This window comes from Streptopelia decaocto (assembly GCF_964273445.1).
Source record: "Streptopelia decaocto genome assembly, chromosome: 6".
NCBI classification, from domain to species: Eukaryota; Metazoa; Chordata; class Aves; order Columbiformes; family Columbidae; genus Streptopelia; species Streptopelia decaocto.
The window spans coordinates 30,906,938-30,932,447 of NC_138660.1; the positions used below are offsets into that span (position 1 = coordinate 30,906,938).

A 25,510-nucleotide genomic window follows, 5' to 3' on the forward strand; every position below is an offset into this window, starting at 1 on the left:
GGTCTGAACTCACCTACTGACAATTGCCAGTCAGGGCGGTCATTGCAGTATTCCTCTAAAAGGCCAATATTTCTCTGATCTCCTTATTACAACAATGATTTCAGTTGAGCAAATTACTGTAGCCATTTTGGTATTGAGGTATAAGCTGCTGGGTCTACTCAGTGATCCCAGGAGAATGTCTTGGAAATGGCTTCGGAAACGGAGCTGCAGCTGATTTTCCCTGAGAAGGGTTTCCAAGGCAGAGGGCTGATACGTGAACATCTCCTTCTAGCGCCTGTTCTTGTTCCAGGGATTGCCCCTTTGAATTTACCCCCCCGGAGCTCTTCCTGTCATCCTTTTGATAAGACACACTCATAGCATCTCTTGCATGTAAAATTTTCATTTTGTTTTATATGGCTTCTGAGTGTTTGATCTCAACCTTCCTGTTGTTTTAACGCCGTGCGTCTCTGGTAAGCACAGTAACCACTGCTATAATGTATCCGTGCATTAGTCACTTGATAAAGGCTCAATCCGGTGTCATTTAATGTAAGAAATTATTCTGTTAGATTAAACGCAAAAATCTGTTTTTTCTTTCCCCTCTCTTTTGTTTCTTTTGCTTCCCTCCCACTGTGCATTGTATAGGCTTTTTATTTACTCTGCCAGATTGACAAGATTATAAATGAGAGCTGCGCATGGAAGCCTCTAATTTTTCATAAGTAAATGAATTAATTTATCATAGCTGTTGTGTTTTATTGCTGTCTCCATGCCAGACTGGCCAGCTTCTTTATTTCCCCTTTTGCCTTCTAAATACTGAATCCATGTCATTGTGTTTGACAGCTTTCTGATTCCCCTGTCAGATGCAATTTGGTGCTAATCACATTTTCTTTGCTTAGTGTCAATGATACGGGGCCATGCATAATATTCCTGTATGTCCACTTATTTACTTGAGACACAGCTGAAATGTCTTGGGCATTAATCTGATGGAGCTACTACATTGAAATGCAAAAATGCTGCTTGAGTAGTAAGATAATGTGGTGTGGCAGATGTGCAGTAGATAACACTGAGCCTAAACTACTGATCTTTACCAAGCTGTGATGCATTCTATTTGTTGCTTTTGCATACCTTTTCATTTAAAAAACAAAAAGAAATTATTATAACCAGTTCTGGTTCATTAGAATGGTGTCATTTATAGTTTAATTCCTTCTCTGTGATCAAAACATGGGAAATGCTTCTCCCTTCCAGCCCTCCCTCCACGCCCCCATCCAGGCTATATATGTTATATATTTTGAATGTGAGTATTCATGTATTTTAGTTCCTTGTGGTTTGTATTTCTTCACTGTCCCCTCCCCATCTCTGCAGTTTCCAAAACTTGTTCCTGAGTCCTAGATATTTAAAATATCTGTAGGTTCCATTAGTTTCTATTACTGAAAGCTAGAGCATGCTGGAGGTCTTCATCTCTTAATTCCTACAAAGGCTGGTTTGCAACACTTTCGCCTAAACTGTAGTGAAACTCTATTTCGTAGTATGTATTTTCTCTACTTGTGTATTGAAATGCTTTTTGTACAACGAAGAAAAGTGAATGTTTCTGGAGGATGTCAAGACCTTGAAACATGTGCCCCTGCAGTGCATATCAAGAATTCGGTCATGCATTTTTGTATTTACCAAATTATGCGTTTTCATTGATTTCTGCATGTTTTTGTCTGCCCTGAAATACCACTATCTATTTTTCTGCTACTTCATAGAAACCGTGATGATGGCTTGCGAAAGACCCAACTGCTTTATAGGCCATTCAAATTTATTCCCTATTTGTATAAAAGCACTTAAGTGGGAGATTTGGGAAAGGATAAAATGTTAATCTGTCATAAAATGGATGAATTTCGAGAAAAGTGTATTTTATGTAAAATAAATCAGATTATTGTATGCTTGTCAGCCATGTAGACGATTAAGGCTGTTTTTTTCTACCACCACATTCTATGTGTGAGCCAAGTGGGTGCTGCTGTTGGGAGGAAGAGCCGGTGCCTGTGAACCAGCAGTTTGAAACCCCTGTTTCTCGGGGTGGGAATTGTGTTTCCACACCAGCAAATCCCGTTTCCACATGAGGAAATCCCAGGCTGGAAACGCGCTTTACGCACAGCACATGGCTTCTGTTTAGTATTTGCACTATATATGCTCGCAGTGAAGCGTTTCAGCAAGTAATACAAGTGTGATAGTTACACAATGGGGTTTCTGGCAGTGTTATTTCTTACCGTTGTACAATTCTGTGCATTCCTTGACATCTCAGGGTTCTTGAAAACTCAAGGTTCACCTGAAACCTTGAAAAATGACTTTTGATTCAGAATACCTTTCTGTTCACGTGGGATCCGCTCACTTGTGCTTGAAACAAGCTGCATGGTGAAGTTCTTTTTCCTTTTCCAAAGGACAGGTTGAAATTCCTCCCCGTTCTGAGATGCCGGATGGGTTTTGGGGGCAGTCATGGGTAAGTGATTTGACACGGTGCGTCGCTTTTCCTGGATGTCAAATTAAGATCAATATTTTGTAAAGTGCTTGAACTATTGATGGAAAATGTTGGTGAGGAAAAAGATAATTACATGGTTGTAGCAGTAACCTGGGACTTGAGGAAGAGTGGGCTTCACTCCAGCCTTGTCTTCGATATGCTGGGTTATTTTAGATAAATCAGCTTCATGGAGCCCTTATGTGTGTTAATGAATTAGGAATGATAGTTCATAAGTGTTCCTTGAGGATATATATAGACACACAGCACACTGGTTGTACATGGTGATTTCTGTGGCTGTCCATTGTCAGTGTATTAGAATGTGCTGCTAGCAACAAATCCACTTAATGAAACTAATACAGTTTGTCTGCTGGAGAAGTAGGATTTAGGTACTTTACTTAAAATTAAGGGACTGGAATATAGCTGCTCTGTGTTTTTTGTTTGTGGAAATAGAAAATGTTTTACTCATGACACCAATATATCATCCACTAAGAATACGGAGAATTCATATTGTCTTCTGTAGTAGTTCTTTTTTTTGAAAGTGTTGAATTAAAAAAAGAAATCAAATGCTTTGAAATTCCTGTTTACTAGCAGAACTGCTGATTTTCAGTTCATGTTTCTTTTCAGACTAATGGTATTTATATATGCTTTAAGTTTCACAGATTATCCGCTTTGTTGTTAAACGCATCTATATAATGATAGTGGAGCTAGAACTGGGATGTTGTGATACCTTAAAACCAATTTATCTGTTGATTATATCCAATTCATAGCACTACATAATATATTTGAGTGTGGACATTATCAGTTAAAAGAATTAAGAATTATTTTGATTTTGTGTTGGAAGATGTTGAAAAGGTTCCAAAGAAAGATTGAAGTGAGCGTATCCAACCCTTATCCTCCGTGCCCAGGCTCCCTGTGCTGATGATTAATTGGAAATGTGAACATCTGTGTGGGAACAGTGGAAGTGCCAAACTTCTCAGGGGGCTGTAACTGCTTGGTGGGCTTCACATTCATCAGGTGTGAAAGAAAGTTCCTGTGAGGTAGGGAAATCTCCCTCCACTGATGACTCGGATGATGTAACTTGTGTTTTTTAACACTAGCTGAGGAAATATTAGTTGAGTGACTTACTGAATGTTGGTGAGCTGGCTGGATGTATGGTACGTCTTAGAGCAATTCTAATGATGTTTTGGGGGAGACTAACTCAAAAACTAATCAGGTTGGCCAACATGTGTCTAAGAGGAGGCAATGAATGGTAAACTGCTGCAGTGATGTGCTCTGAATTTACACCATTTTTGTTTTACTCATGGATTTGTAAAAGGGAGAATGTAAGTTGTGTTGCAAATGTATTTTGTGCACAGAATCGACCAGAAGCTCCACCTGAAACGTGCTCCTTCTGCTCAAAAATGCCTCTGTTCTTCTCCCCCACAAAGTGCTGTACTGTGGCTTTAAAAGGTCTTAAAGGAAACCATCTAGAGACTTGCTAAAAATGACTGGTTGGTTTTCAGAGCTTGCTAAAAATACTGAGGTGGAGGAAACCCTGTCAGGGTTGGCTGTCAGTAACACCTACTTACATACCTGCTTTGAAATGAAAGTTGAAACAATATGTGTTTGGTGCTCTTGGATACAGAAACTTTGAGAATGGGTGATGTGCATAATCACATCAGCGGTTGTTGCCTCTTTTGTTCACTTTTAATGGAGCTGCTAATGGATTTGTTATTTTTTTTTCTTTTTTTTTTTTAAATTTTTTAATGAAACATCAGTTAATGTGAGAATTAATATCTGATAATGGGGACCAAGAAAGCTTTGCCTCTTAATGGTATTATGCATGCACTCTCTACCCCTTTGTATTTGCATTCTAATAGGACCGGAATATTTTAATGGCATAAAAAAAACGTTGGGTAAAGAGACTGAATGTGGGTAAACCCACAGCACTGGACTTTTGGATGAGAAATTTGGGTCACAAATTGATTTCACTGTCAGCATAACAACTGTGTTGATTGCAGAAGGGAAAATATGTTTTCGTAGTTAGTGGGGTTATGTCCTGACGTCCCATTTCCTAACCAGAGAGTGAACCGACTGAATTCTAAGTGATTGAAAAGTAAACAAAAAAAAAGTATTTAATTGGATTTGAATTAAATATATTTTTACATATATTTAAAAGAATCATTGATTTTCAGTGATTGATCGCAGCGAAAATGTTGATGTGCAATTAAATGTCTTTACATTAAATTTAACACTTTTTATGAAGAGGAAAATGCATTATATGCATATTTATGCAATGATACTTAGCATACATTTATTCAGAGTCTTAATTTTTACATTTAGCTTAGGAAATGCTGAGTGACAGTTCTTATTTAGTAGAATATTAATTTCTTCTTCATGGCTTGTGTCAAGCTAGTTTTAGTAATTGAAGTTCAATTAAAGCTGCAGAGAACTAAAATGAATTCTGGTTAAGGAAAAGTGGGAAACCTTCTGGATGTGTGCTGGGAAGAGTTGAGCATTTAAAGCCCAACAGCAGCAGTTTGCAGGTGGTGGGTGATGAGACCAGGATGAGTCCTTCAGCGTCCTGCATTTGGTTTTTATTCAGAGGCTGTAAGCAAATAGGACCAGTGAACTTCCCTGCTTTTCAGTTCTTGTTTTGAATGAACTTATTGCTGAATTGAATTGCCTAGATAGGAGAATATACTCTTTGCTAAGTGGTGGCTTACGGCTCTCAGGAGCTCATAATTTTCTCTCCATGTGGTCAGCTCCAGGCTTTCCCCTCTCCAATAGTTTGAGTTTCCTTAAAGTGCTTCACAGGAATATACTACTTGTGAGCAATCCTAAGGAATCAGCTGTGGAATTACTAAGAGCTCTGCTGGGTCAACAGCAGCTGTACAGATTCTTGGTGGAGTCTGCAAGCGTGGAAGGAGAGGAGGAGCTCCCAGGCCAGCAGAAGCCTTCTCGTAATTATTGCATTGACTTTGGACTGGACCCAGGGCAGAGGGTGGAACCGTCTTTTGTGCCTCGTCCCTGTGCTGTAGCCCTGAAGGTCAAGAGGCCAAGGGCTGATTAGTTATTAGTAGCCTGCTGGCATGGGGAAGGATCAGCAGACTGGAGACACAGCTCTGCAACCTTCATTTGGATTAAAAACTATGTATTTTTTCCCATGTAACATCAACAGCATGTGCAGGAGAAGGCAGAGAGCAAAAAACAGATTTACACCACAAACTTAGCCAAAACTGCTGTTTAGAGTGCATACCTATTGTCACGTATGTTATAATGTCTTTGTGTTTGTCTTGTGTTAGCGTAACTTACTTAAAATTCTAAGTTCAGATACAACTGTGAGGCAAAATACCCCCAGTCTTTTATTCATCCGGAATGGTCAGTTGCTTCTGTTTTGATATCATGTGCAATAGATATTGGGCAAATTCTCCTCTGCCTCTTAATGTGTCTTAAGAGTAGGTGAACTTCTGTTATTTTCTGTTCCTCAGCTTTTCGTGAGTCTGTGCAGAGAATGCTTGGAGGTTGCACTTCTTTCGTTCTTAAACATCTCTCTCTTCAGTTGGTGGCAAAGTGAATAGTGGACATCATGGGGTTTGCCAGCTCTGTGTGTGTTGTGTTTTATTTTGTGGGTTTTTTTAACTGATCTTTAAATCAGGAGCACCTGATCTTTAAATCAGGAGCACCTGGTTTGTGCACCTGATCTTTAAATCAGGAGCAAAGTTATTTTTGGGGACCTTCCCAAAGACCAGCATCAAGTTCTGCAGTGTGTGTGCTTGCTGAATTACTAATAGAAAAGCTGTTCAACTGGACGGGAACCCCCAAGAGCTGATTTCAGCCAAGTGTGAAAAAACGCTCTTGGTCTCTTGGAAAGAAAATCATTTGCCTGGAGGATAAGGATCCAAGGCGGCATGAAGCAGTAAAGCTGGGAAAGCACGAGTTCCCTTTTCCAGTGTCTGATAAAGTGGTTTGGTAAAGGTAGGTGCTCATTGTGTGGCTTCAGTTTTGTTGATTCTTCATGATATTGAAGATATTTGAAGATTCAGGACAAGTGAAACATTTTGGGAGAGTTTTCTGTTAGCTGAAAGTGTTTTACTTCTCTCCCATTGCTTTGTTTATTGGGTAGTTTAACTTACTTTTGGAAGTGGAGCTTGGTACATCATTCACTTTAAGGTTTTTTATTAAAAATGCTTTGCCTTATGAATTGATCCCTTTATCATTTGTAATGAGGAGTGGAAAATGGATGAACAAGCTTCTCTCTGAAAAATCACATTTGAAATTTCTGAGTAATGATCTGAACGGTCTGAAGTCATTTATTCCCAAGACATATCGCTGTTCTGCAGAATATTCAAACTACTGTCATCAACATTAAACTATGCCCTAAGCATGAAGATATTTTTCCAAAAAGAAGGCTTCAGATCACATTAAAACAATATTTTAGAGTAATAGGAATCTGTTAATTGAATTCAACTTCTTAGTTAAATATATTCTTCAGTGTTTTTTATTATCTAATAAAAAGCTTTAGTTTAATTAGTGTAGGTAAGAAACCATGGCCTGTATTTTGCGATATATTCAATAGAGCAGAAAAGTTTCCTTTTCTTGCAGAAGATCATCTCCTTAAGAAATGTTAAGATAATTCTAATCAGTCTTCAGAGGTCAGACTTGCACTCCACATTTTTATAGCTAAATGCTACAAAACTCTGCATTAAGTAAATGTTCAACAGTATACTTATTAGGGCATTGAAACTCAGCCTTGTGTCAAAATCCATCTAATAAGCAATTACAATATCACAGAAAACGTACTTCAGTTTTATTTTTTGGCTCCTATGCTGTTGTGGAAGGACAAGAACATTCCTGCTGCTGTAAGTTTTTGAATGATTGTTATTTTTTCTTGTGTATTTCATCTTAATAGGATGTGTTTGTATCTGAATAACAAGTACCAATGAGTGGGTAGTCGAATGGTATGTGAGATCTTTTGCGCAGACACATTCATGTCCAAGGGATGCAAAACATACCTGTGTACATACATAGGTGCTACTAACTTTGCAAACACCGTTTTCCTAGTTGTATTCTGAATTCTATCAGTTGGAACACCTTAAAATACTATGTTTAATTTTGATGTGGATCTTGTGCATGTTGTCAGTATTTATTTTGTTTACTAAGAAGCTAAGAAACTTTGCTATGAAATGATGCTGTGGGCAGCTAATGCTAGGGTAAAAAACCACTGAAATTTGAAACATGTAGATCATTCTTTTAAGGAGTATAATGAGCAAGGCAGCAGTAGGATGTCTGTTAGGAACTGATTGCTGAAATGAGTAATCGTCACTGAAAGGTTTTTTGTTATTGCCAGAGCTCCGACTATCTCTGCAAATTTGACTTCTAGTTTCATTGTTTTCGCAGTAATGGTGCATTAAGATGTCAAGTCCAAATATTTTTTTTCTAGTCCTTCTGTTCCGGTGGCTCATTTGGGTACATGTATTTCTGGAGCTGCAGCGTTTGGAACCATCACGCTGCTTTTAAAGGTTCTGAACGTTGCACAATTTTGCATGTTACTGATCTTCTGAGGGAGCATAACTTCAGAGGTTTCTTCTTTAGTTGTTGTAGACTTCTTAAACTGGTTTGCCTTTAAAAAAAAAACAAAACAACAAAAAAAACAGACCTTCTGTGAGTGACAATGATTGACTTTGTCGTCTTGTATTAATGAGTATGACAAAACAAGCCATTTGTACCAGCCAGTTACTAAATACATTCTGAGGATTTTGGTGACACTCCCATTGCATTTCTGCTGAACTTCCCTCCCCTCCCCTCTTCTTCTGTTCTTCTCTGGCTCAAATTTTATGCGTAACAGGATTATGACATTTAGGAGGTTTCTTTAGTGACGGGGTTGCTCCAGGTCAAAGCTGATTGATGCTGTGGAAGCGTAAAGGGCCATGACTTCTGAAAATGAGGTCACCGCCTGAAAGGCAAAAGGTGTTCTGTATTTTTCCAAAGGGGTGTGTATGCATTATCATAATGCGCTAGAAACCCCCTTGGAATACTGTTTATTGACAGAATTAAGAACGAACTAGTAGAGACTGCTAGCATTAGTTTGTCATTAGGGACAGACCTTTCCTCATCAAGGTGACAACTAGTTTTGTAAGCTTACTTTGCCTTTCTGGAGCCTGCTGCGTAAACTGTCAGAGACAGGGCAAATAGCGCCGGCTCCCTGCGCCAGGCAGCAGTAAGAATAGGACTCTTGGCAGTTGGAAATACTGAAATGTTTCTCTGCACAGGCAGAAACACAGTGCGAGAACTGTATGACGTGTGGCAACATCCCAAGATTCATCAAGCCCGATGCTACTAATGAAAGTTGTTGTGTGTGTTATGCTGTACAAATGGTTTTACGCTTTCTGATGGCTTTTACAATTCAAGTATTTTTTTGTGCTGCATTTTTTTTAATTATTTATTTTTTACTTTGAAGTTCTATTCCTCCATCACATAATGTCCTCTAAAAAGATCAAAGGCATTTAAAAACAAACAAACAACTAATTCATATGCTGTCGTTGAGGAATTGTGGCCAAAGCAAAAACTTATTTTTGCACTTGATGCATACTGTCAAATTAGTGAGAGAGAGGGAAAAAAAGTGTGACTTGCTAGAAGTTGATCTGGGTTTTCGTCGCTTTCCAGCTAAGGCGGCTAAATGCACATGCAGGTGGTTAGAGGGAGTGTAGCCATCGAGGGAAGCAATTCTCCTCCTCTCTTTGGCACTTGAGAGGCCACAGCCAGACTATGGTGTCTAGTTTTGATAAGCTTTGTGCAAGAAAGACATTGTCCCTTGAGCACAGCGTCACCAACACGGGCAGGGTGGATGAGTGAACTTCATAGATCTTATTGCTGTCTACAACTACTTAATGGGAGGGTGTGGATTCCCCGCGGCCTTCTTGAAAGTCTGCAGTGGGAAAACAAGAAGTAGTGGACATTAATTGGTCATGAGGAAGACTCCAGTAAGAGAAACTTTTCTTGCGCCATGAGGGTGGTCAAGCACTGGAACAGGTGCCCGGAGACTTGTGAAATCTTCATCCTTAGAGATGCCGAAGCTGGGTTGGGCTCTGAGCACACTGACCTAAGTGCCAGCGTGGCTTTGAGTGAAGGTTTCGACCAGTGACTTCCAGAGGGCCCTTCCAGCCTAAATGCTTTTGTGGGGCCTACTCATTAAACTGGAATCAGGAAAAGACGGAAGTTGAAGTGCTTAGTTACGAATACAAAGTGCTTTTTAAAATCATGATTGCCTAGGATATGAAGAGCCATGCAGATTCCTAAGAATTTCAATCATACCCTCTGATCTTACGCTAATGGTATAATGTCTCTTCATCACAATTTCCTTTGCTTTAGATTTCTGAGGATTTTCACGTGTCTATATAATCTGAAGGTTAACAAGCTCTGCTTCCTTAAATTTTGTATTAATTATATGCAGTTGAGAGACGAGAAAAGAGAGAACAAGTAAAAATTATTGGTACTGCAAGTACATCTGGCCAGTATTTCCTTCAAGCGTTGGTAGCTAAGGAGGGTCATAAGCAGAGCAGGTAGGAGAAATGGCGATGAGCTCCCAAAATTCATTTTTCCCAGCTCACTTCCAACCCCATGAGCTCCCATATCCAGATCAGATGTGACTGGAACAGGGACAGCAAGCGAGGAGCAGGAGAGGCTCTCTGGTCTGCCTTCCCACCCCTCTGCCTCATTTCTGCAGGTATGGGTTGGAGAATCCCGTGTGACTGTGGGTTCTCTGTTCAACAAGATGCTCCTTCTATCAGGAACTGGGGTTTGTGATGTTACTGGCTTATTTTATAGTGCCTTCCCCGGGAGGCTTACCAATAGAATTGGAATAAGCTGTTGATTTAGCATCAAAGGCAGGCTAATTCATATTATGGAATTACTTTAATTCATCTTATACTAGAGAACCTTTTATTGATGCTTACCTACAATATAGTAACTAAGATCTTACTTTTATTTCTAAGGAAAAGCTGTCTTATTTCAGATTCCATGTCACAGGAAATATTACCTTTTTGATGGCTGATTAAAATAAGTGCATTTGACAAGCAGAGTTCTAATAAGTAATGCAGTCTTTGATATTAGTATCTACATTTTTGTAGTGCCATTTCAAATGGACTCTCCAAAATGAGCTCATCTTCTCTAAGTCCATAAAGGTGACAGTTCTCAGCTTCAAGGTAAACAGAAAGGAAATAATCAGTCTTGCATTTTACAGTTCTCCTTCCATTTGTTTTTTTCACTTGGACAGAGGAAGAAGAAAAACAAAGGGCATTTGTTATCTAGCAAAACTCAGAAGCTATTTCACATGAAAACATAATGAGTGTGACAGGCTACAAATAGCATTGAACATGAATCTTTTACAGAAGAAAGGAGGAATGTCCTTTGGTCTGTTTACTTCAATCAACCCTAATAAGGCTTGTTTTATGTGTTTTATGCATCCGCCATCATAATTATAAATCCTTGACATTTTAGCACTAGCATTTATATCTGCTAGGGAAGCAACCCAGAGTCAACCCTCAAGGAATGTCTGTATTGTTACTCTGGGTCTCCAGAACAGCTCTCAAGTAGTTACTAAGTGGCTTAAAAAATTACATCTCAGTCGTGCTTGAAGGGCTCATCAAACTTTGCCACAAATACCAGTGTTAAGTACCCAATCAGCTGCATTGTTTGAAGTACAGTCACGAGTGCCCGTGAAGGAATAGGCTGGACAGGAAGATGTACATAAGGTCTCATCAATTAGGTAGATTTTATTTTATTCTAATGTTTTTTTTGCCATGACCTTTCAAGAAAAGAAACAACCCCAAAGCCTGCTAGTTCAGCTACAGGGAAATAACAGGGAGATAAGGATATCTTTTGATTTGATCACACACACAAAAACAACAGCTAGGCTTGCTGAAAAGCATACACAAAAGGGCTTTCTCAGACATGATTTCTTAATACAGGTCTTTTTTAATCTTTGTAGAATAACTGAGGACCTTCCCGAAATAACGATTGGGGGAAAAAAACCACAAACAAAACCAACAGAAAACCCACAACAAACCAAACAAATCCAAACCAAAAACAAAACAAAAATCCACAACAACCAGCCAGCAGATAAATTATAGCGGGATGTTAAAAACACCCTCAGAGATCTGGAAACTCAGGTTGATAAATTTAGGTAGTTACCCCAATACAGTGACAAGACCGAGATCTTAATGTAAGGCTTGTAGTGACAAAGTGGTCCAGGAGCTTTGATCTCCCAGAAGTGATGGAGAGTTCCAACCCCTTCCCGTGGCTGTGACATCCGTCAGCTCAAACCTAGTAAATCCAAGTCACTGGAGCTCTTCAGCAAACAAAACCCCAGTGGGTCACTGGCAGTAGCAGGAGGGCTGGGGAAGGAGCTTCACAGGCTTCACACACAGGCCTTCCTTTACATCCTGCTGCCTCCAGTTAGTTGTCTTTTAGATGTAGTAAGTGATGGGCAAGAAGAGGAACTCCGTATTTCTTGGGAAGGGGATCTGATGATGAAAATGTGAAGACAGGAAGCAATTGGTGTCTTGCTGTTTGAGCAAACTTTTACAGCTTAGTGATAATTTGAAAATCTCAGGTTAATTAATGAAGAAAAAGATTGTTTAAAAGTATTGCCTCTGGCCTTGATTCCTGTAAATCACAGCCTGGTTGGGTTGAAGGGACCTCTGGAGATGATTGAGTCCAACCCCCCTGCTAACGCAGGGTCACCAGAGCAGATCACACAGGTCGGTCCAGGCGGGTTTGAATGTCTCCAAAGGAGACTCCACAACCTCTCTGGGCAGCCTGGGTCAGGCTCTGGCACCTCACAGCAAAGAAGTTTCTCCTCATGTTCAGATTTGAAGCATCCTGATGAGACCACACCTGGAATATTGTGTCCAGTTGTGGCCCCTCAGTTCCAGCAGGACAGGGAACTGCTGGAGAGAGTCCAGCGCAGGGCAACAAAGATGCTGAAGGGAGTGGAGCATCTCCCGTGTGAGGAAAGGCTGAGGGAGCTGGGGCTGTGGAGCTTGGAGAAGAGGAGACTGAGGGGTGACCTGATTAATGTTTACAGATATATAAAGGGTGAGTGTCAGGAGGGTGGAGCCAGGCTCTTCTCGGTGACAACCAATGGTAGGACAAGGGGTAATGGGTTCAAACTGGAACACAGGAGGTTCCATTTAAATTTGAGAAGAAACTTCTTCATGGTGAGGGTGGCAGAGCCTGGCCCAGGCTGTCCAGGGAGGTTGTGGAGTCTCCTTCTCTGCAGACATTCCAACCCGCCTGGACACCTTCCTGTGTAACCTCATCTGGGTGTTCCTGCTCCATGGGGGGATTGCACTGGATGAGCTTTCCAGGTCCCTTCCAATCCCTGACATTCTGGGATTCATTTGGCAGTATTGAGGACCTCCAGTGTCTACGTGCATTTAAACTGAAATAAATCCTGCAGGGATCCACCATTCCTGGCCTCAGATATTCCACCCTTGGTTCTTCATTTTGTCCCCTGCTCTGTCCCTTGGCTTGTGCCAAAACAACCGCACTGTCCCTTGGGTGAAGGAGCCCTCCCTGCCCCCAGAAAGAGCTGGGAACTTGGGCTGGGTTTGGTCCCTCTTTTTCAGGCCTGCTGCTTCTCTTCTTATTTCTTATTCTCATTGTATCCTTGAAAAGTTTAGAGAGCAGAGCCTTCCAGTGTTTGTGCTGTGTGCAGCAGGATTCTGTTCTTGGCTTTCAGACAGCACCAAAAGAAATCTGAATAATAAGGGTAGGAAAAGTGTTAGGTGGTCTTTGGGGAGATACGTTGGTGGATGTCGTTTTGGCATGTAGGTAAACAAGATGAGCTAATCACCGTAGCTTCCATGTAATGGAGCTCTAAGCTGTTTTCATATGGAGGTGTGAAGGAAGGCTGCCATATGGTGTGTATGTTGGGATTTTTCCTTGACAGCCTTTATTTTAAATTAAAGGAATTCCAAGGCAAACTATTATGCAAGAATACCATTTCAAATACTTATCAGTATGTGCCAGAAGAATACCTTGAAAGAACATTGAAGAAAGGCTGTAGAGCTTCAGGAAAGTTTTAAATTGAAAAATTAAATAACACTTTCATCCATTTTTCAGGTACCCTAATTACCTCAGTTCTGTCTATGTTGCACTATTACTAGGCTTTCATCTTTTAACCATTTGAACAGGAGTCTTTCATAAGTAATATATAAAATCTGATTTTACATTAATGAGTTTGTGGAGTTCTGAGAAAACTTCCACAGTGGCTTTATGAAGCTTTTTTGTTCGACATATGGTACAATTCACTCTCAGTATTCTTGCCTTGATCTAAAGTGTTCTTGTCCTCCTGTGGGCATAAGTTACAAGTATATCCCATGGCCATAGAACAGCTTCTGGATGGTTAAAAAAACCACAGGCTTTTCTCTTAAATGAGCATTTGAAGTCACGGTCAGGGAGCATCGGAACAGGAAACAAATGTCTTGAAGAAACAGACAATTTTACTACCTTTTGTTGTCCATAGTGAGAAAAGGCCATCAATAAAGTTTTGAATGTGGAAAAGCTAAGACTGAAAATTGCCATCCAACTTGAATGAAAAATTTAATGCAAGTTGAGGATTTAATTCCCTGTTATGCCTTTGAATATATCATTCAAGCTGTTGAAAATTGCATCTTTTCAATCATGTCCTGATGCCAGCCTATGACTGAGAACTTCTCTTAGTGATTTTATCCTGACAGTAATTGAAAGCTGATTAATTTAATTGCGAGTAAGCTTTTATTTTGCCATTTCTTCCTTAGTGCCTTGTGTACATGTCTGGTGTTTGGGGTCAGAAAGGAAATAGTGGTGTTGATTTTTCTAATTCAGTACAGAAAAGCCAGTTAAATATACAGATTTTAACCTTATTAACAGTAATCAGTTGTCAAAATTGTAGTATGAAGAGAGGAATAATTACAAAACCTTTTATTTAAAGCGTTGCAATTGAATTATCAGTAAAACGTTGGAAGAGCTGTACCATAGGACACCATACAAAGGTAAGACACAATGTAAGTAGGGAGGAGTTTAGCAGTAAAAATGTCAGAGAAGGGCTAAGTTTTGATAATTTATTGTCTAGGTAGCTGGTAGGTTGTTAATAGAGATTACACCAATACTGAAGTTAGAACCATTTTACCTACAGATCTTTTACATGTTCTTCAAATCCCCTTTAAAAAAATGAAGATGCTTAAGTATAGCAAGTGTACAAAACTGCAACAGGGTATTAGTGTAACTTCTACAGTTTACAAGTGTCTGAGTGATAATTTGTGTTTAAAAATAAAAAGCAGCTCACCCACCCACTGAACTCTCAATATTTATAAATATTGAACTGGTAAAGAAAAAACTGGTGTTGCAAATAATGTTGTTGTTTTCATTATACGTTTGTAGGGGATTCCTTAATGTGTCCTGAAGTTTTTCTTCATCAGAAGACATTTGCAGTCTGTTCCAATTAATGAATTTTCCATACTGGAAATGAGGAGTCAATTACTACAATTATTTTTGAATAGTTAATTTGCATAACCTTAATTATATTCATTCCCTTTGAAAGGCTGAAGCTGATATTTATTATGCATTGATTGATTAGCAGCGTATTTGTAGTGTTAAGGGCAAGTGTAGAGTCTGTCATCTGGGCAGGAACAACCCCAGGTTCCAGTATAAGTTGGGGAATGACCTATTAGAGAGCAGCGTAGGGGAAAGAGACCTGGGGGTCCTGGGGACGGCAGGGTGACCATGAGCCAGCACTGGGCCCTTGTGGCCAGGAAGGCCAATGGTACCTGGGGTGGGTTAGAAGGGGGGTGGTCAGTAGGTCAGAGAGGTTCTCCTGCCCCTCTAGTCTGCCCTGTGGAGACCACACCTGGAATATTGTGTCCAGTTTTGGCCCCTCAGTTCCAGCAGGACAGGGAACTGCTGGAGAGAGTCCAGCGCAGCCACCAAGATGCTGAAGGGAGTGGAGCATCTCCCATGTGAGGAAAGGCTGAGGGAGCTGGGGCTCTGGAGCTGGACAAGAGGGCACTGAGGGGGGACTCATTCATGGGGATCTATATGGAAAGGGGGAGTGTCAGGAGGATGGAGCCAGGCTCTTCTCGATGACAGACAATGATAAGACAAGGGGTAATGGGTACAAACTGGAACACAAAAGGTTCCACTTAAATACGAGAAGAAACTTCTTCACGGTGAGGGTGACAGAGCCTGGCCCAGGCTGCCCAGGGAGGTTGTGGAGTCTCCTTCTCTGCAGACAGAAGACAGGTTTGGGAGGTCTGTCTGGGACCTTGTTCCTCTCATAAAATAATTTTATATTACCATTTCAGCTAAAATTCCATTCAAACTTCAGGGGAATAAAGGAAACTGAGTGTGTGGTTTTTAGAAACCTAAGTGTGTGATAATGCAGGGTCAGACTGCTGCTCTGCGGACCACTGCAAAATACGTGAAGAAAGCAGATGGTGAAACGGAGAAATAAGCTTAACAGCAGAGTCAGTTATACTGTTAAGTGGCATTTTTTATTTTATCAGCGCTGGGGAACACTGGGGATCATCCTCCATAAGTGCTCCAAAGACTGGATGCTCTTGCGTTGCTTATATTCACATAATTACTACATATGCATTGCAACTTTCGAAAATCTTGACATACAATACATCTATACTAAGAAATGATTGATGATGTTAGTTATAATTGTTTAGTTTCTTACAATATATCTATTAATTATTAGGTGAATATAAAGTAAGCACTCTGCTTTTAAACAATATATCACTTAATCTTCTGTCTCCCTCTTGTCATGCAGAAGTATCTAAAACTTGAAAAACATCCCCTTCTTTTGGAGTTGGTCAGAAGGCATTGATCATGTCAATTGGTTAATGATGGATACGTCTTTTGTAACTTAATCACAGTAGGCATTAATTTAGCAGCTTCTCTTCGATAGAAATAGAGTAACTACAAGGTCAATATCCTCCTGGTTTACTCTCCTGGTTTTTACTGCTGTGTGTTTTGAGGGCTTTTGAATCCAGAGTGGTGCTTGTGTGTTTCTATTGAACAGTTCTTGCTTGTCTTTTCTATCCGTTTGTCTTGACCATGGGGAAACTTGGCTTGGTCCAGCTGAGAAATTCACCTGTTTATTCTGATCCAGTCACAGCCGAGCTCCGTTTACTCTTCTACATTGCAAATGCTCAAGTGAGCTTCATATCCCACTATTATTTCAAGTGTTTTTGGCCGTGTGTGGTTGTGGGTCATAGCAATGGCCTGATGGTAAATGCCATGTGAACACCTGGGTGGTTGCCCTGCAATGCAGGAGGAAGGTACAAAGGGAGTTGTCTTTCTTACTGGAATCAGTCTTTCCTATACGCTTTGGACAAAGAAAAGCCAAATTGTATGTTGTAAGAGCTATTTGTGTGGCAATGAAAAGGAAACAGGCTCCACCTGGAGAAGGAGAGCAAGTTTTCTGTCTAATTATTTAAGGGGCTTTGTGTGCCTCTGCAATATGCATTGCTAAATATGAGCTGACACATTTCTAGCAACCAAATTATAAATGAGTGGAAGACCTGAAAATGCCAGTTTCTTTCTTAGAAGCACTTCAGTGTTTTTCTTTTTTTTTATCTTCTTTTTCCTCTCATACATTCATTTCTTCCCTTAGGCAAATGAGGTCCTTTAAATGTTTATCTCTTTGTTTCAGTCTACTGCTTATCATAGGATAATATTTTTGCCACATCTTGAAAGTGTCAGGAGATTTGATGTACTTACGTTTTTGTATAGTGTGTATGCATACCTTAAAACAACACAGCGAAAGAAAGTACTACATCAATCCTTTAAACTTGTTTCTGTGCACATCTTGACATTGCCTAACTTGGTGTGGATGTTGTCACCTTTTCCAGCATTAGCAAAGTAAAACTTAAGATAATCCTATGAAGTTCAGAGAAAGTGAAGTAAATAAATCAATGCACGCCTTAAGATGAAGATATCTCATCCAACACCTGTTGGTTCTCTTGGAACTGTAACACAATTTACACCCAGCCACACATATCCAAGTCGCTTGTTGATGAAGCTGTATTGTGATCACTTTGTAGTGGTGGGGACCAAAGGGAAGATCCCTGTGAAAGGCCAGGTTAGCAGAGACGAAAATGCATTTTTATGGTGTCTTTTGATCATTTTCATGTCAGCATCAACGTGAGTTTGGGCAGCAGGCTTTGCAGGCTGTTGTTGCTTACCTCGACCTTCCTGTGTGCCTGAAGTTGTGGCGGAATCAGTGACTGTGGGACAGTTTGCAGAAGCAATGTATAGTTATTATGTATTTATAAAGGAAACGTGCATCTGCTCGCTCAGTACAGCTTCCATGGGCATGTTACCTTTGTGCAGTGTGTCATTCAGTAGCATTAAATTTGTGTTTGTTTTTTTGTTTGTTTTTAATATTAACATTAATACCCTCCACCCCGAATAATTAAATGCCGTTCTGTGGTTTTAAGCGTGTTCAGCCCTAAGTATTTTGCAACAATGTAAAATGAGCACCGATGGTAGACTATGGGAAAAGCATTTCAACACGGGACAGTGCTGAAACATACACTTAAGGCATTTGAAATCAATGTATTTAAGCACAAATCTACGTGCTTTCCTGAATCTGTGTGTTTATTGTTAGCTGTTCTGAACATTGTACACGCAATGAATAATAAATTTTGCCTTTAAAAAAAATGAAGTTTGGGAATACTTTATAGCTACAAAGTGTATTATCTTTTTGTTTTGATAGCTGATTGCTGTTTATGATGAGGAAGAAACTCACCGTAAGACTGATGGCACCAATGGCAACTTGACAGACAGAAACAGCCCTGACTCTTTTGAGACGGAGGTGGCGGCTCAGCTGGCTGCTTTTCAGCCCATTGGTGGTGAGATCGAAGTTACTCCTTCTGCCCTAAAACTCGGTATGTATGTCTCGCTCATTTTTTTTTATTATTTTAACCAGTATATGTCTGTTAACCAATGTATGTCCGTAGTTTGATTTTATGTATTTAGAGATTTTTTTTTTTTTTTATTGCTGCCTTTTTGGCCTTGAGGTTCAGTGAAGACAACTGTAATGACAAAAGTAGATTTTATTTTTTCTTTGAACAGTTGATGCTGAAGACTGCAATTGAGCATTGCAAATTTGCCTTGTATCTTGCTGTATGTTATGCTCATCCATACAGCTGGGGTTTCTTTTTTCCTCCTTTCCCTCATCAGGTGGATTGCTGATAATCCTCCATTGTAATCTTCATACAGTGGAAGAGATGAAACCTACGCAAAGTATTTTCAAATAACAAAGTCATTAAACGAAACCTCAGCATTTTTGTTGAGGAACGTGGGTTCAGTGAGTGTCAAACTGCTGTGTGCAAATACTTCAACTCATTATCTGAGCTCATGCCCTGGTTTGGGTGTGGGAGGTAGAAAGGAGGAGATACTGGTTGCAGACAGTTCAGCTCTTTGCTTTGCACAGCAGAGTCTGTTTGCCTGTCGGACTTGGAGGTGAGCAGACTGATTAGGAGAAGCTTGTGCTTAATTGCCTCTTATATCAGAGGGTACTGTGGGAAGTGCCTCTGGTCCCCTGTGTTGTTTCAGCGCACCTGGAAGGCCAAGAGTGTAGGTGCCGGTTTCCAGTTATAAAGAGCTAAAGTCTTATACATTGAACACAAAGCAGTTTGAAATACTTTTCTTGGATTGAGAGCAGGCTAAGCTGTCACGTAGGCATAGAAGCTTTCACAAACAGATTGAAGGTGAATCCCCTTCTGAGCAATAATACACTGATAGCATTTAGCAAATGAATAATGCTCAGGAAAGGCTTCTCTGCATTCCCCCAGAGCTCATCATGCACTTCACCCTGTGTTCCTGAGTATTCCTGGTAGCCTCCTAATGGTGTGCAATGAAATTTCAGAGTGTGAGCAGGTGGGTAAGGATAGAAATACTACCTCTGGTTTTGCTGCTCTCATGGAGCAGTCTGGTTAGGACTTCAGAAATCGAATGTTCACTTGTCTGTTTATTTTAATTGCATTTTTAAAGTGAAAGGCTGATAGCAAAACCAAGCTAAAATAGAATTTCTAACAAAGTTCACTGGATGAAGCTGTTCAACTTCTCACAGAAATCTCTGCTCTTTTTTGTGCCTGATGTAGAAAATACTGAAATTCAACCTGCATGAAAATGTTTATATTCAAATTTCTGTGTTAATGGCTCACTTCTATTTTTTCTATAATCTAGAATATAGGAAAAAGTCTTTTTTCTGTATTTAATGACACACAGGAATTTCTCATACCTAAATATATTGGGAAAATACTTACTCTTGCCGTAACTTGTCTGTATTTGAGCTGTGGTTTTGGTAAGCATGAGGTATAGAAAAGTTTGGGGCTAAAGGTCCAATGGTTAAATGGTTTTCCACTTCATTTATTGCGCTTTTAAAAATAACACTGTGTAAACACATCTTAGCGTGTTTCAGAAGCAGAGATTGTTCTCCATACGCTTCCAAGTCATATTTAAAAATAAATAGATGAAAGCAGTTTGTGTAGCACACTGTTGTAACTAAGGTGAGGGTTGGAGGGAAGAATATTTCAGCCTCACCTAATTTTATGTAAAGCAGTTAAATGCTGGAGCTCTTGAGCTCACCAGGAACCTACCAGGTAGTTCAGTTTTCACGGTATTTAAGAAATCCTTCTACTATAGAGTGTAAAGCAGATGAAATATAACATGAGAAGAGCAGCCAAATAGGGTTCGATTTCGTATTCAGTGCAATACTAATATATATTTGGAGTTTAAATGGATGTTTACTTCCTAAAATAGAGAACATAATGTGTTTGTTTCAATGTTTGCTTTATTTTCCAAGGTAAATGAAGGATTTTTCTACCTGTCAGTCTTATAAGCTCAGTCTGCACTCTGAAATGTATTTATTTCTGGATTTTACATCATGGATTACAGTTCTTTAGACTTAATTTTTGCCTTTATGTTTCCTGTACAAGTCCCCGGACCTTAAATTATGTCCCTATTTCCACTAGAGGCAAATTGAAAAGTAGATGAAGAAATAAAAGGACAATTTGGTTGCGTCAATATCATTGATGCATGAACCACAGTAGTCTGGCTCCCTGTCTCATTATTGAATTGACTCACACTTGCTAGTAGAAGTAAAGAATAGTATTTTTAAAAGCTATTCTGACTTTGGGAGCAAGGATGTGATGAAATAGATATGTAGTGAGCAAGTGCTGCTTCCCATGGTAGGGCTGTGTTTGAAGAACTGTGGTGTGCTTGCCTTTTAGAGCATTTTTGCCGAATGCAGTGTTAGATAAATTGTCAGACTGCGCAACAATTTTCCTTGTTAATTTCTGTTGGATGTTTTGTATTTTATGAAACCAGATCCATGGTTCATGCAGAAACAATGTTCATTTAATGATCTGCTCAGAGAATACTTAGAACTTGATGCTTAATCAGTATGTGAAACTAAATCTTGTTCTTGAACAGGAGAGAATCAGCACTGATTTTGGAAAAGGCACTTGAGATACTGCCGTCAAACTTTTTTCTTTTTTTTTTTATTAATGGTGTATTTGATCCAGTTCAGTTAATCATATGTTTCCCTGGGGTTAAAGCCTTTCCTGGCTAGATAGAGATGTTGATGATGGGAGAAATATTTTTTCATATTGTATGGTTACTTCTTCCACGTGTTTTGTGTCTGATACTCTTCACAACACTGATCAGCTTGACTGTCTGAAACGGTAGGTTTTCCATTATGTGGTTAGTTACCCTTATTTTGCCCTTTGTCACCTGCAACTTTGAAAGTGAGCCACAATAAAAACAATCTTATATTTGGCTTGAAAGCTAAAAGTACCTTGTATCTTACATCGCTTTCACGTACCGGCAGAGTTTTAGGGCAGAAAGAAAGCTTGTTATTTTACTTACTCTCAAATTACTTTCATAGCACTTGGTATGTATCTCTTTAAAAAAGTTCTGGAAATTACTCAGCTATTTTTTTTTTCCCCTGAAATTAATGCATCTCTACTTTTACAGCTAACTTAGTGTTCTCAGGTGAAATTGTGGGGTCTTCTGTTTAATTTAAGAAAAATGGAGGAAGCTTTTAACTGTTTGTGAACACAGTATCTGCTATGTCCACAACATAGGTGGGTTGCAAACCACTCGAGTGCTGCCCCCTCCTCTTGCAGCACCTGAGTTTGGACTGCAAAGTTAGCAACACCTGGTAGTTTCTTATGTTCCATTTCTAGTCTGTGTTGTTCTTGCACCTCCTTTGGTCTGAGCTTAGAGAAAATGATTTTGAATGGATAAATTGTGATGCCATAACATTTCTTTAAACTGCTGTATCAAAATCATTTAAGAAACACTTATTTCCTGTATTCTGCACAGGTAGTGGGTTTTACTTTCTAATCCAATGCCGTTTAGATGAATACATATTGTCTACTCACTGTTGATCATTTATCTTCATAGCAGCAAAATGTATTATGTTGGCTTTCTGGCAAATGATGTGTGAATGTATTCGTGATGCAGTAACTAGTAAACTAACAAGTGTTTGGAGTGATGGAACATTGGTACATCCTTGTCTGTAGGTGGTAATTACTAGGTTAGCTAGCACTATTTTCTATTGGCATTGGTTTGGGGTGTGTTTTGGCTTTTTTGTTATTTTTTTAGTATAGCGTGTCCTAAAATTTCTCTGTGACAAGAGCTGGTAGCTGAGAAGACTTTGCAGAGTAAGGACGTACCTCTGCAGACCTTTTCGACTGATTGCCTTTATTCCCTGTTCCAAAGTGCTGTTTTGTTGCTGCTGTGTGATTGAACAGTCATTCTCTCACCTCAAAGATGGCTTTGCTGGGGCAGTGGATGCCATTCTTGCATAGCGTGTTAAGATCTTTAAAGAGCCCATGATGGATGGAGTTATGTATATTAGGGAAACTAGCAGTGCATGCAAATAGTCCTGTCTGGGGTTCTCTGGCTAATAGTTCAAGGGTTTTTGAATATATACATGTTACAATTATTAAAAATGAACTAGCAATGTAGAGTGGTAAACCACAACTTTATGGTAGCACCTAATGGGCTGTATGTAAATTGATGTGATTTCCTAGAATATTTTCAAACTATTTTTAGATTTTTAGCAACTTCAGACTAGAGGTTTTTTATAAACCTGCTCCTAAATAAGCTTACGAATGGCAGTGGTAGTTGAAGTTGAAGCTATATTGAGGCACTAGTGCTTCTGAACAGTCAGTTCTTTCAGTTCTGGACATTTTATGTAGTGTCTCACAGTGGACATTTGTTTCCTGAAAAGATGATGTTGCTACCTGGGAAGGTTCCAACCCTTAGTAGGTCTAGTACAGCACTGGCCTGGAAAGCTTGGATTTCATGTTTTGCATTTGTTGGTGCTTTGGCCATGTGTCTCTTGAACATTTGGGAAAGGTTACTTGCACTCTTACGGAATTGCCTTGAATGTGTTTTGGGGCTTCAGACAGAGAATATACTCAGCTGAATACGTTCCTGTGGTTTGGGACTTGCTCTAACTCAAATCATGCTTTATAGGATTGTTCAAAACACTTATTTAGTTAGAATGGCCCTTTGTGGTGCTCAGTCAGTCGGCAGAGCTGCTTCCATTGGCATGTCTTAGTTTAAAGTCCAAGGAATTGAAGGCAAGGTTTCTTCCAGGAGCTGTTGGAAGTTTCTGCTTTGATAGGCCTTAAATTGTTACCTCCAGGGTATGGATGTTGCCTGTTTCTGTGTGAGCTCAGAGCTCAAAAAGAGTTCCTTCTCTTTCTCATCTGCTTTGAAGTGGAAGCATTCTCGGCAGGCTCGGGGGCATTTTAAACAGCATATATTTGGTTAGCCCTCTTTCAAGTTGGTTTTGAGATACCATGGATGTACCGACAGCATATTTTTAAATACAGGGGAAACCACACAATTATGGTTTTTTATAAAAGTTATGAAAACATATATGAACTAAAACTATTCATTTGATAAATAAAACGTTGCTAATTCTTATATACAGCAGGCATGCTGTGTCCAAGTAAGAAAGACACTTTTTCTTACGTAAAAGCTACCCTGTTAATCCTAATCTTGCAATGTCAGTTTATTGGCTAAGCATTCCAATGTTTGTCAGCACAGTGTTCTACATGCATATTATAATTCTCATCTGTATGATTCAGGGAAGATGAACATTTTAGAATTGCTAAGTTTCAAAAGAAATGCATGATAGAAGCATGTGCTGCTTTCTGTGGTTTGATGCAATCCCACTCATTTCCTTAAGCAAATATGACTTTATTCTTTCTCAGCAATGAAACGCTGCTCTCATAGTGGTGATATCAAATGTGCTGTTTGTCATAGGTGTTGGGAGGATGACACTGCCACCGTACTTGATAGATTTCTCCCCTCTGCAGCATTCAGTTTGATCTGGTTTTAAAGAATTGTGATGATCAATTAAAGTCTACTCGTGTTTCTAAAACAAATGATTTCTGTTCTCAGGCAAGCTAAAGGTTTGAAGATAACTTTTCATTTCAGTCAGAGTGCAGGCTTGCTATATTTTGACCTCATGACTTAAGCTTGGTATTATTTAGTTGTCCTTGATTCATGGAAATGAGCTTTGCACCAGCATAGCTAAAGTTTATCTTTGTATTGCAGCCAAAGAAGACAGTAATGCTTTCTGTAAAGATATATTAAATTTCTATGTGTTTCTCTGTCTTTGTGTCGCCTCTTTCGAAAACAAGCCAGTCTTCCTTTCCTCGTACCCAAGAATTTAATACTAGTGTAGGTAATAAATGTATGTGTATAGTTGGTTACCAAAGAACCCCCTTTTAATAGCCCCTCTGCCTCTGGTTTCCCCAAGATTGCTTCTCGTCCATTATTCCCCTTGTCTCTGTTCCCTTTGCACTTGGGTTAATATGGCTTATCTGGGGCAGGGGGGTATCTGCATAAAAATATGATAAGTAGAGAGAAAAATCTTTTCCATCACAAGCTACACATATTCCTGCAGCAGCTTTCTAGCTGAGATATTTATTTCCAGCCTTTTATTGCCTCAGAGAAGGTGGCGAATGATGGAATAAATTCTATTAGAAAAGCCTGTGCCGCTTTTCGAGATACTTTATTTGATGTCACTGTTTTTCCTAAGATTTTTCTCTATTTTACTAATTTTGTGATGTTGCTGGTTTTGTGAGTATTTCTTTATTGTTATGAGGGATAGCTAGTTTCAGGGTAACATCTCTCAAAAAGACGAGCTCACTAAGCTGAATATTGCATCTGAAAGCTTTGAAAGGCTATAGTATAATATAATATAGTAGTGGGAGGCTATAGTGCAATCTCTGTCAGCGCACTCTAATGCTACGTAAGACAAAGGAGTGTTTGTGTGTTTGTAAATATCTACAGTATCATGTGCTGTATTAGCTCTGAGGAAATATGGCGAAATAGGTATTTTGGGTTGAAAATGAGCCTGCTAAGCTTGGCTGATTGGTAGCTTGAAATTGTTCAAGTTAAAGACGACGACTTCAACTAAAGATCTTGGGGTAGTAGATAACTTTTTCTTTTTTTCCTTAAGAAACTAAATTAATATCATTTTACACATTTTTTTGCAATGTTTGTTCACTAATGATCCTTAACTGTTTGCTTCCATATGAACATATTCAGTACACAGATGAACCCATCTTTATGAAAGTCATCATTAGAGACGTTACAAATAGCAATTAAATGATTCAGTCAGTTTGCCCATTGCCATATAGTTCTTTCTCATTGCTTTCTATTTAATTTACCCTTTCAAGAGCCTTAGTTGGTAGTTAATTTTTTGTCTCTTTACTTTGAAGTGCCACTTCAGATTTTGATTGTTTCTCACAGCAAATATCTAGAATCTCAGCCAAGTAAAATGGAGAGTTGTGTATTTCCTACTCCTGACTGTAGCTGGCAAAAGATGCATCTCCCTCTCAATATACTGCACAATTTTCCCATAGACACTCTGGCTGTTGATTTATGTTTCGCTTTCTTCATAACTCAGTGCTTCATTAGAGGGAAGTCTGTTTACTGCAGACATTAAATAAAAGAATTATGTAGTGTGTT

General features: G+C 39.4%; 1 protein-coding gene across 2 annotated transcripts in view; it reads left to right on the forward strand.

Annotated features, from left to right (window-relative positions):
* PARD3B (par-3 family cell polarity regulator beta) overlaps positions 1-25,510 on the forward strand; it is a 358,048-nt gene that overhangs the window by 83,861 nt on the left and 248,677 nt on the right. For both annotated transcript variants that reach the window (XM_082056631.1, XM_082056632.1), the window contains exon 3: positions 18,219-18,390. In XM_082056631.1, coding sequence (XP_081912757.1) covers positions 18,219-18,390 — 172 coding nt within the window. The remainder of the gene's footprint in view (positions 1-18,218; positions 18,391-25,510) is intronic.